This window comes from Talaromyces amestolkiae (genome assembly GCF_001896365.1).
Source record: "Talaromyces amestolkiae strain CIB chromosome Unknown scaffold8.1, whole genome shotgun sequence".
Taxonomy (NCBI): Eukaryota; Fungi; Ascomycota; class Eurotiomycetes; order Eurotiales; family Trichocomaceae; genus Talaromyces; species Talaromyces amestolkiae.
The window spans coordinates 1,160,627-1,171,431 of NW_024468044.1; the positions used below are offsets into that span (position 1 = coordinate 1,160,627).

General features: G+C 44.9%; 2 protein-coding genes across 2 annotated transcripts; one reads left to right on the plus strand and one right to left on the minus strand.

Moving 5' to 3' along the window:
- Positions 1 to 235: 235 nt before the first annotated feature.
- BHQ10_004950 (uncharacterized protein) lies at positions 236 to 3,810 on the minus strand (the record flags this gene model as incomplete). The annotated part of the gene is made up of 6 exons (XM_040877372.1): positions 236 to 882; positions 938 to 1,184; positions 1,763 to 2,400; positions 2,463 to 2,708; positions 2,755 to 3,717; positions 3,768 to 3,810. The coding sequence occupies 6 exons, from the start codon at positions 3,808 to 3,810 to the stop codon at positions 236 to 238; spliced, it is 2,784 nt and encodes a 927-aa protein (XP_040733454.1).
- A 613-nt stretch (positions 3,811 to 4,423) lies between these two features.
- BHQ10_004951 (uncharacterized protein) lies at positions 4,424 to 5,327 on the plus strand (the record flags this gene model as incomplete). Its single annotated transcript, XM_040877373.1, has 2 exons — positions 4,424 to 4,915; positions 4,980 to 5,327. 2 exons carry the CDS (start codon positions 4,424 to 4,426, stop codon positions 5,325 to 5,327), a joined length of 840 nt encoding a protein of 279 aa, XP_040733455.1.
- Positions 5,328 to 10,805: the final 5,478 nt, after the last annotated feature.

A 10,805-nucleotide genomic window follows, 5' to 3' on the forward strand; every position in this document is an offset into this window, starting at 1 on the left:
TACAATAGTTACATGTATTATTATTTACCTACCAGACCCTTGGTGAGGGTTTGAAATCGATACCCTAGAATGAAAAATATAGATTGTAGATCACGGCGCAATATAGTCAGTTTTTCTCAGCTCGGTTCTAGCCTCTATTTCCAGAGAATGAGAAATCATAGATACATGTAGCTATTATACACGATGTAAAATCATCATTGCTTTTTTGTGTCCAAACAACGATAGCCTCCCAGAATCAAGCTTTGCCATTAACAAAATCAAATCTTCCATGCGGATCCACCTTCTCAAGATACGCAACCATATCCTCAATCGTGGTCACCTTGATGCCAAACCTCCTTCCAAATTTGAGACATGCATCCCTCCTCATCATACCATTGTTCCCTCTAACTTCCGCGACACCATCAACAACCTCCCCTTCCTCAACCAGCTCGCCAATTACACCTGCCAGACTCCGCCCCGCCAATCGACACAGATCAATCGCAGCCTCTGTATGACCCTTTCTCTCCCTTACACCACCTTCTCTTGCTCTAAGCGGGAGGATATGACCCGGCCGCCTGAAATTCTCCGCCTTAATATTCGGATCCGCAAGTTGTCTACACGTCAACGCGCGATCATACGCAGATATACCGGTTGTGACAGACGCATCATTGGAATCAATCGATATCGTATACGCAGTAATCAGCGGATCGGCATTGTTAATCACCATCTGCGGAAGGAGGAGTTTGTCGGCATGTGAGGGTAAGATGGGCGCACAGACGTAGCCACTCGAGTAGCGGACGAGAAAGGCCATTTGCGATTCTGTGACAGCGTCGGCGGCGATGATGAGGTCGCCTTCATTTTCGCGGTCAGTGGAATCGAGGACGATTACGAACTGGCCGTTTCCTGTGAGAGAAGTGGTTAGAGTCTTGCGTACAAGTAAAGGGATCGTCTGACTAACTGAAAGCTGCGACCGCATCCTCGACGGGATCGAAGGTGAGATTATCCTCTGTGAATGAGGGCATGATGGATATAATAGATGTATAGTTGTTCCACGGGCTCCGGATATGTCTTTGCTTGCGAATCTTCAAGTATTTGTTAATGTATCGTCTCTGGTGAATGTTGAGAAGTGATCGTTTTGAATATATTGCCGCGGGTGTACGATACAAACTTCCGATAAATCCAGGATTCGTTATACCGTACTCTGTCTTCCGAATCAAGCAGCGACAGTGTATAAAATCTGCTGATTGTACCACAATTGACGTGCGACAATCGTTCTCAATATCAGGCGAAGCTCAGATTGCGAAAGCTTCCACTTGCATGCGGGGTACACCGGACCAGAAATACAGCGACGACAGCGACTGATTTAATCTTATTAATTAATTCGTGAGGAATCCGCCCAGTCCCAGAATGAAAAGTATAAATCTAAAGGATTGCAAATCACGCGAGTCTTGCTAGAAGTCAGAGGGAGATGAATAATCGATTACCAATTGGAGAGGCCGTTGAGTCAGACCAGACTGTCGGAGTAAATCTAGTGGGGCTGCTCTGGCTATCGGTGTTCCGGGTTCTTCGGGCCGTGATTGTGTCTGTCGGATATACACTGTTTTCTCTGAATGTCTTGAGCCGAGGCTTATCTTTCTTGTCTATATACTTGATAAAAAGTCTTTCATTGTCATGTATCATGGTCTCGTCAATTAGATATATGCACTCTTAGCGCAACACTATGTAGAAGTATTTGCAAGTATATCCTCAATCATGTCATCCCCAAACGCCCCATCCATCTCACCTCATCCGCCTGTCTCTCAAGTGCCCGCCGTATACGCTGGGCGTATTCCTGTTCGCGACGCTTCTCAAGCTCCTTCGACTGGCGGCGGGCTTGTTTTTCCGTAATATCTGCTTCCTCGCCGTCGAGAGACATCCAATCATTCATCTCATCATCGGTACCTTCATCGGAATCATTCGAAAATCGTAAACGTCCTATACGATCCCCCGACCATAGTAGAAGCTCGTCGCCATTGAGATTGGCATCTGTAGGAAGTATTTTCCGAACCACATCGTTCCTCATACTCGTATCCGAAGTGAAGAATAGCCCTCGAACCTGATCCGATTCGTCGACGTCTCCTGGAGACGCTATTCTAGACTGTCGTCTGCTTGTATTGATGTTCCAATGTCGGACTTGTGTCTGTCCGTCCCGTTCCACCCACTTGACATTGCCATTTGAGTCTGAAAATACTATGCGTGCGCCGTGCGATGCGACAGATAATAGTTTAGAGCTTGCTGCGCTTTGTCGGTTTTGATATCGCGCCGACTGCATGTGTGACTCGCTGTCTTCATGTTGAGGATCAGATCCGTGAAAATTCAGATCGTATAGCTCCAAGGAACCCCTTCCGTTATATTCACCACATGCCACTATCGTATGCTTCCCTTGCCAGTTGGAGTTTGACACAGGAAAGATTGGAGCTGGCACTGATGCTAGTGCAGCTAACCGACCTCCAGAGTGAATGGCAGTTTGTAACCTGGGAAAAGTGCGCCGGTCGTAACAGAGAATACTAGGAAATCTTCCTGCCAGAAGGATGGTATTAACATGCGGAGTCGGAGGATGTAATATCGACAAAGGCCCAGGTTGAAACAACGGCGCATAATCCGCACCTTTCTGATGCGGACCAGGGCTTCGAATGCGTTGAGGTGGTTGTCCGTTTGGCTGTAGCTGTAGGACCTGACAATCGGGATGGCTATAAAGATTAGATTTTGGTATATATTGGCCTGGCATCCTTTCACATCGAAGACTAATCTCTGCTTCTTCTTCCGGCGAGGATAAGCGAGCATCGTAGATCTGGAGGCTCAATGTCGTAGCTAGTGTAAGCGGGACAGAATAATCTGTTTCCTGCGATAACGCGAATATTGACCACGCATATCTTTGTTGATGCACGACGTGTAAAGTCTCCAAGTCCACTTCGTTCAGAATATTCCCCACCGCAATATATGCTCGCCTCCGCATTGAGTCTACACTCACGCACTCGCCCACATTTAGAAATTCCAACGGAGGACTGCGAGGAGGCGTCTTGTCGCTTCGCTTGGACATATCTGTCATCAAAACACCTGGGCGGCTCATGCCGGTAATTTTCCCTTTCAGCGAGTTCGCAGAATTCGAATGGGAATAATTCATGTCCCATACGCAAATGGTCCCGTCATCCAGCGGAGCGATGACCCGATCCTCTCGCGCAAAGCTCCAATCTCTAAGTAGACCCATGCCCATTGCATCCCTCAACATACGATTAGGACCACCAGTGACAGGTCTCTGTGTCCAACTGAAAGAAATAGGCCCGTTTCGAGCTATATATTCCGAATACCAGTCCACGTCTTCCGTTTCATATGAAGGATCCCACTCGGCAGCAGCTCGGCTTCTTTGCCCGATGGACGGCAGAGCGTAGTCATGGCTATTATTCACCCCGGAAATATTCTGTGGATGCGGCTGTATCAAAGTACGAAGCGTACGGGGTCCCAGTGTACTCAATGGCGTTATCGACGACAGCGGCCGGGCGCCGGAGATATGGGCTGGTGTGAACCCATTGCCGTTCGCTTTGCCTGAGCTCTCATAGCAGTGCAGTCTCCACAGAAGATTGTCTCGCGATAACTCGAAGAATTTACGTGACACAAGTTGCAGTTTGACCTGCTCCCTAGGGTTGAGATCTATGTTGCCGACGCTTTGATCAGTATGGTAATACAGTGTTTTGGTTTCGGCTGAAAGTGAACTATCATTTGAACGAGAGGATAAAGGTTTCAAGACTCACAGTCGATGATCTTCGTTAGGATCTCTACCGGAAGTTTGTCCATGAGGCAGCAGGGAGACAAGCGGCATGAGGGGCTTCCGATATATAGCGAGCTCTCTAATTGAAGGGAGATGGTAGTGTTGTTGTAGATCGATCGTCTCCACGCTTAGAAATGGAATCCCCGCGGCGGCCTTACTGCCTCAGGCACCAAGAGCCACTGTCGTCAGATACAACGCTAGTGCTGTTAAAGGCTAGACTGTTAGCGCCAGCGCTAGCCTTATTGGGAAGAGTGATATATTAGGGCTAGGGTTGAAGACATTCATCATGTTTTACTTCGACAATGAAGCATTGATTGATATATCGGTTCTGTGAATAAGCGAGGAGATTTCTATTTAGGTCTTATTTGGCCGAAATGTAGTCTGGGTCCACCTATATATGCTATGTATAGAGTACTGTTGGTTGGTTCAGGTACAGCTGTACGAACGGACCAATCAACGATGCGTATTCTGCTAGTATACCGTCTATATGTCAGCCCTAGAATAACATCAAAACAGCAGGAAGAAATCTCACATATAAAGTATCTACTTTCCCTGTAGAAACAAAGAAGATTTCCTTATTCAAAAACTTTACAAACATCCCATTTGTACTGGATTGATACTGAAGAGTACATTGCAATCATGGATGCATTTACTGTCGTCATCTGCCATGGCTCTTATCACACTCCAATTCCTTACAAGCCCTTCATGACTGCTCTCCAGAAGCAACGAATAGAGGCTTACTGTCCTCAGCTTCCCACCGCTGATCTCATAAAATTGAACGTTAGCCCATCCCCGAATGGGTCCCCGGATTTTGATAGCCCACCACCGGCAACTGGCTATCCCCAGCCTGCAGACGATGCAATTGTGATCAACGAACTCCTCGAAAAACTCATTGAAAAGCAAGGAAAGAACGTTCTCTTATTTGGTCACTCCTCCGGTGGCTTCTTGGCTACATACGTGGCCCGGCGAAAGTATCAAAAGAAAGCTCGCAAGGAGAACAACCTTGAAGGGGGTATCATCGGCATTTTCTATGCTTGTGCATTCCTGGTCCCCGTCGGCGAGTCTTGTCATTCTTTTTTCCAACCTAAGGATGGATCGGAGGGTGTTGTACCGCCGTTTTGTCGCTTTCATGTACGTTTGTATCTTACACCGTTATGGCTATTATAGCACCGTACTAATCTACTCCGATAAATAGGGAAATGGATTTGAAGGCATCGCATCCACTGTTGATGCTGCTAAATACTTCTTCAACGGATTACCCGAAGACGAGGCGAAGTATTACGAGTCCACAATGACAGCTAGCCCGGTCCTAAGGACGGTGTTAGATCATGATGCCTACAGAGAGTTGCCCTGTGCTGCTCTAATCTGTGAAAACGATCTAGCTTTGCCCCATGCGTACCAGGAAATGATGGTTGCAATGCAAACAGAAAGAGAAGAGACACACTTTACAGTGTATAAGTGCGATGCAGGGCATTCGCCACATTTGACCTGGACAGATAGGCTCGTTGAATGTGTACAGGAATGGGCAGTTTCTATTATGTAAACAGAAGGCTGAGTAGGCAGGAAAGTTGCTTTACTTGATAAGTGATATTAACTCAGAAATTGTGTATACATGTATATGTTTCCTTGCAATGGTTAGAAAGCAATTAAATAATGAGAAACTGTTATCTGGTTTCTCCTAGAGGAACAAATTATGTCGCAGTGTTTCACTTCAATTAGAACATCACATATCTACTCATCCACAAGCTTGACTTGCGGATCAGCCTCAATCCAAATATCTTTCTCGATCTGTCTCCTCACACCTTCCTCGTCCAAAAATCCAACTTGTGCCCAAAGACAGATGAGATCCGTTCCAACGATTTATTCGCAGTTTTAGGCACAAAGACAAACGAAAATGTACCAGCTGCAAGACAAAACAGGCCAAAGAGAAGGAAAGTTCMCCAGCCGATGGAGATGACTATCTGCGGCACGACTACTCCAATGATGAAATTGGTGATGCAGATTGTCGCAGTTGCGATCCCAACGTCCTATGCACGTCTAGAGCTAGGGAATATTTCTGCGGGCAGGGCCCAGGCAAGGGGGGTCTTAGTAGAAAGATTAGAGGCGTGTATTTAGAATAGAACTCGTGTTATTATTTGCGGGGTGTGGGGATAAATTTAATGTCGGGTTGAGGAAGACTAGGGTTGGCTTATTGCTCATTGTTTACATGAAACTATAGTCTCGAGTCAGGTCTCCATCTGTGATCAGGGCCTCAATAACCAGTAGGAAACAAGGAATGGTACTCTTACTATGTAAGTATAACGCATAAGGCCAAGCTTGTCCTCGAATGTACTACGTGTATTCTGCGGATATGTAAACATCACTGGGCTTACAGTTTTGAACATCGACATTCATACATGTAACATCAATCACCTATCACTACTTCTTGAAAACCCTAGGCAGTTACAGAGTCTTCTCAGAGCTATCTTCATACAAGTTGGAATATAACATAATCGTGAAGGAAACAACATTGAACTGAAACATAGTATCAAATGTTTAATATGACCTTATACTACTAGACTTGGCCACCCGACAACATACCATATTGGCAACTACCGGATAATTTATTCGTACACTAGAGAGATGAAATGCTAATGTCTCAATTGTGCCGTATCTCGCATTCCATACAAAGACGTCGAACTCATGGTTTCATGGACAAAGGGATAGTCAAGGCCACGCGTAAACTATAGACAAAAGAGCCACAAATGAAAAGATATTGCTCGAAAAGATCGGAGCGAGCTACCAAAGTATTAAAATTCGTGATTCGAGTACTAGCTTGGTTGGAGAGTGTATAAGATTGAAATCAGAAAACGATGAAGTATAGTCCTGACTCCTGCAGAAGGTGATGTTCAATATACCTGCAAACAATGCGTTTCAATATCCCGCCAAGTTGAATCGTGTATCGCTACTGCAATTTTTTCGTGATGCAATATCCCAATTAATATTGCCGGGCAATTCAGAGGATGGGTATATATAAGTATTTTGCCAAATCATCATTCTATACAGACAGACACAGCGACCTTCAACTCTCAATCGACAAAAGATTCCTCCCAACCTTATCTAACTACACAAGCACCTTGAAAATCGACTGTCCTTGGAACATATGTTTCAAAATGTCAGCTATCGACCCATATTTGCTTCAATTCGACTGGCGACCAGTTTCCCGAATCCGGGTTGTAGTCAATGATGTGGGAAACGACTTCCACTGGACCTTGTGCTTGGTATTCCCCGACAATATCCACTGTATCTATGTAGTTCCTAACTCGGAATGTGGTCGCTCGAGCGGAACTCCTATGACGCCTCTCGAGCGTTGGAATTTCCCAGCCGCCCCTGGACTCCGAGTGCATCACGTTGCACAAGTTGTCCGTAACCGTACCTGGCGACCGCATGAAGAGCTTGATAGACGCTTTGGCTCTTGGTTTTGGGTGTGAGTATCGACCTTTACCGTTACCTATCGTTTCTGGCTGACTTTTCAATCTAGGTATGGGATTTTGCGCGACCTGAACGAACAAAACCTCATTTCATATCGGGCTTGCTTGGCGATACGGCCTTATGCACGGTATCAGTATCGCAATTTCCGGCGGCGTGGACGCTTGAACCGAGTCCTCGCTTGATCGCTTGATTCTTGACATGCATTGCACAATGGAATATCGAAAACTCATTCTCGGTTCGGCTTCTTCATGTAAATTTTCGATACGTCTACTTGGACTGAGTCCTATGAACTACTGTCACATAATCCAGCAAATCTAGTGATTAGAATAGTTTCGGCCATCCCTTTGTACTAGCATACCTGCGGCCAGATCAAGCTAGTCTCTTGCTGAAAACATGAGAATATCACGCTCTTTCATATTCCTTCGCGCGGATGAAGTAATCAGTTAGCAAAGAGTTTCTTATTTCGTGAATCCATGACTTTCATGTCTGATACCGATCCGAAACCCTGCACCTGTTACTATAATCGTGCGAAGTTATTACCATAGCTATATCGACCTCCCATCAATGAAGTCCTTGAATCAAGTGGCAAGAAGCGCTCCTGAGCATAAGAGTTAGATGAACTGTCTTCCTTCCTCTTCAAGATAATCAAGATAATATTTAGTGCAGTATCTTAAGCTGAGGAGACCTTCTCTTTATGATTCATTACAGCCGGGATATCTTCTAGTGATTTTATAGTAGATCACTGTACAAGAGCAAAATCGCAGTTCACTACTGCCTTCCCAAAGGACTACTCGAAAGGAGGTCAAGTCGTAGCACTATTTCGATCTCGGCTTCCCAGTCCAGTATCACATCTCCATTCACTTGAGATAACTGTCTTAGGCACCTCCTTTTCGTCGTCGAATCCACCGAATCTCGAGATTGTTCTCATGGGGTATTTCCCGACAGACAATATGGGATGCAGCTTATTCTGACCATGTATAATGACGCTCTCGCCAACCAACTTTATGTCTTCAATTCTTATTTTCGAAATGAAGCTGACATAGATGTGGAGCCTTGAATCTCCCGGGGCGGCTCAGGAAAACTGTGCAATGACAGTCGTCCTTTATCTTGTCCCTAGTAGTGATCATTGTCATGGTGTGGAACGTTCCCCTTGTACGACCGTTGCATCAGTAACTTATATCAGATATTGGTACTCCTAATTAGTCCTTACAGTATCTTAACATCAGTATCTCCAGGTCTTTTGATGCTGTCGAAAGCTTTCTGCTCCGTGCCGATCTTCAACATGGGCTTGTCCACCTTAAGGAGCGTAGAATAATTTGGCAGGTAGGTGATTGCGTCAGCGGTCCATCGGATGTGGATGTTGTCGATGACCCCTTCATAGGTGTCAGTGGGACGAGAATGGAGATGGACATGAGAAGCCATCCCAAGATAATCAAACGAAAATTTCATAGAGGCAAGTTATGTTCGGTGAATATTCGATAGCTTGGACCGAAGATGTAGAAGGAGACAAAACTAGAACCTTTTATATCTCGAAATAGCTAGAGACAAGGAGAGACATGAATAGGCTGATTCTTAGCCAGGTTATTGTATCCAAAATTTTATTCATATCCTAATCATCTCAATAGTGGAATGCGGGCAATTCCTATTTTTTAAGAATGGCATCGCTTTGCCCGGCGCAAAATTACTCAGTATGAATGTGTGCCCGGTGCACCATAGTTTGGCCCAGTTGATTTTTTCGACTTCTGTCTAAATAGGCTACGTTAGCATATTGACTTAACAACAATAGATCGCTGTAGTCTCCAATTGACGAGGGGCTAATTAGATACAACAATTGCTAGGTTGAATCGTCGAATCCCATTGTGGCACTTTTCTTTGCCTTTATTTTATATCAATAGCATGCTTGATTTACGAATACGTATCAAAGTCATGTGCGCTGGAAATTGGGGAGAACGCGAACTTCTTGTCCAAGACCAAATCCTGAAAAGTGTACAGGACACCTCCCATCTTGCCACGTATTCTGCGACATTTCTACTTCATGGAAAAAATTGTCACCATAGAGTATTTGTGCTTCACTTGCTAGGTCCATGCCTCGATTCCCTTCGTGTAAAGGAGATTTCATTACATATGTCTGTCGCCCGGCAACTACTAGAGGCCTTGGACAACATCCACAAAGCTGGAATTTTGCATCGCGGTAAGTTGGCTATCTACCTCCTGTCCTTTAAAAAGGCCATTCTTTTTACTCACCATGTCATCATAAATCGATAGATCTCAATGAGAGAAACTGTATGTTGGGGATGGCTCCTCTGCATAATCTCAGTAGTACTTCCAAGTACGAATTATTCGGTCGCCCATTGAGAGAACTTATACCCTTAAACCAGATTTGGAAACAAGGAGGGCTTGTTCGACCCATTGAGACCCCCACGAACCTACGCACAGAGGACATATATCTAGGCGACTTTGGGCTGGCTAAGAAACTCGACGACCCGTTTGCTCAACGCGGTTAGTTATCCCGTACTAGAGAAGTCCATAGTAGTGCATTTCGGTTAATATATGGTACTACATAAAATTACCGTAGAAGGCTGTATATCCATACAATGTATATTGCACAAGCTGAATAGAACCATTTGTGGCTCATCACTCTCAGAAACCTCTTCATACTTACCCTCGAGAAAAGCTCTAAAAGATAGTACACCTTTTCTTCTACACCGCTTAGAGTTCAGCCAGTTAGCCAATGGGTCATAGGTACATAGTTATCTGGTTTGCCACTTACAGAACGTTACAGATTATACAAAATCGATTTTCGGCAGAATAAAAATCGAAATTAAGTGGTGAAATCCGCATTTTGTCCTCTGTGCCATCACTTTTGAACCTCTCTCTGTAGTGTATTTTCTTAATGACTTTACAAAATCTTAAAACTAGTGATACCTTGGAACACGCTGATTGCACTTCTTAAATCAGCTTCATTGCTAGGACATATCTGCGATAGTATAGATGCTTCAACCTTTCGGCTTTCATCTTGAGAAGTTCAATGGTGCATAACACGATATGCACACGGTACGAAAAGAATGTATTCTACGAAATGGAGAATGAAAACACGTTTAGCATCTCTAACCTACCATTGCAACAACCAGACTGGACTTGTGTCGTTCCATCAATTATTCAACATCAACCAGCGTGTAATGACAGTCTCCAGCAATATCAGGCACGGGACTCATCCATGTTCGCTGAGTTGAATGAGAGTAAGTTTTGCCTCTCCCGTTCCTTCCGCGGTGTTTTACTCAAGGCCTAGTGTGACACCGATTCTGAGATATTCTAGACCAAGATTGCCAACCGTTGACGCAATACGAGTTGCAGACCTTTCAGATCCACCGAGGCCTTGACCCCATCGAACGAGTAGACCAAACACAAATAATGAAATGCAACTATTTCTTGCACAACTCCACCAAGTTCCATAGCTCGACGTTGTCGCCACAAGTTTACCAAGCTTTGCAGCTCAGCAACTATGCGCAGCTTGCGAATCCCCATATCCCGGCAGCTTCGGCTCATGACC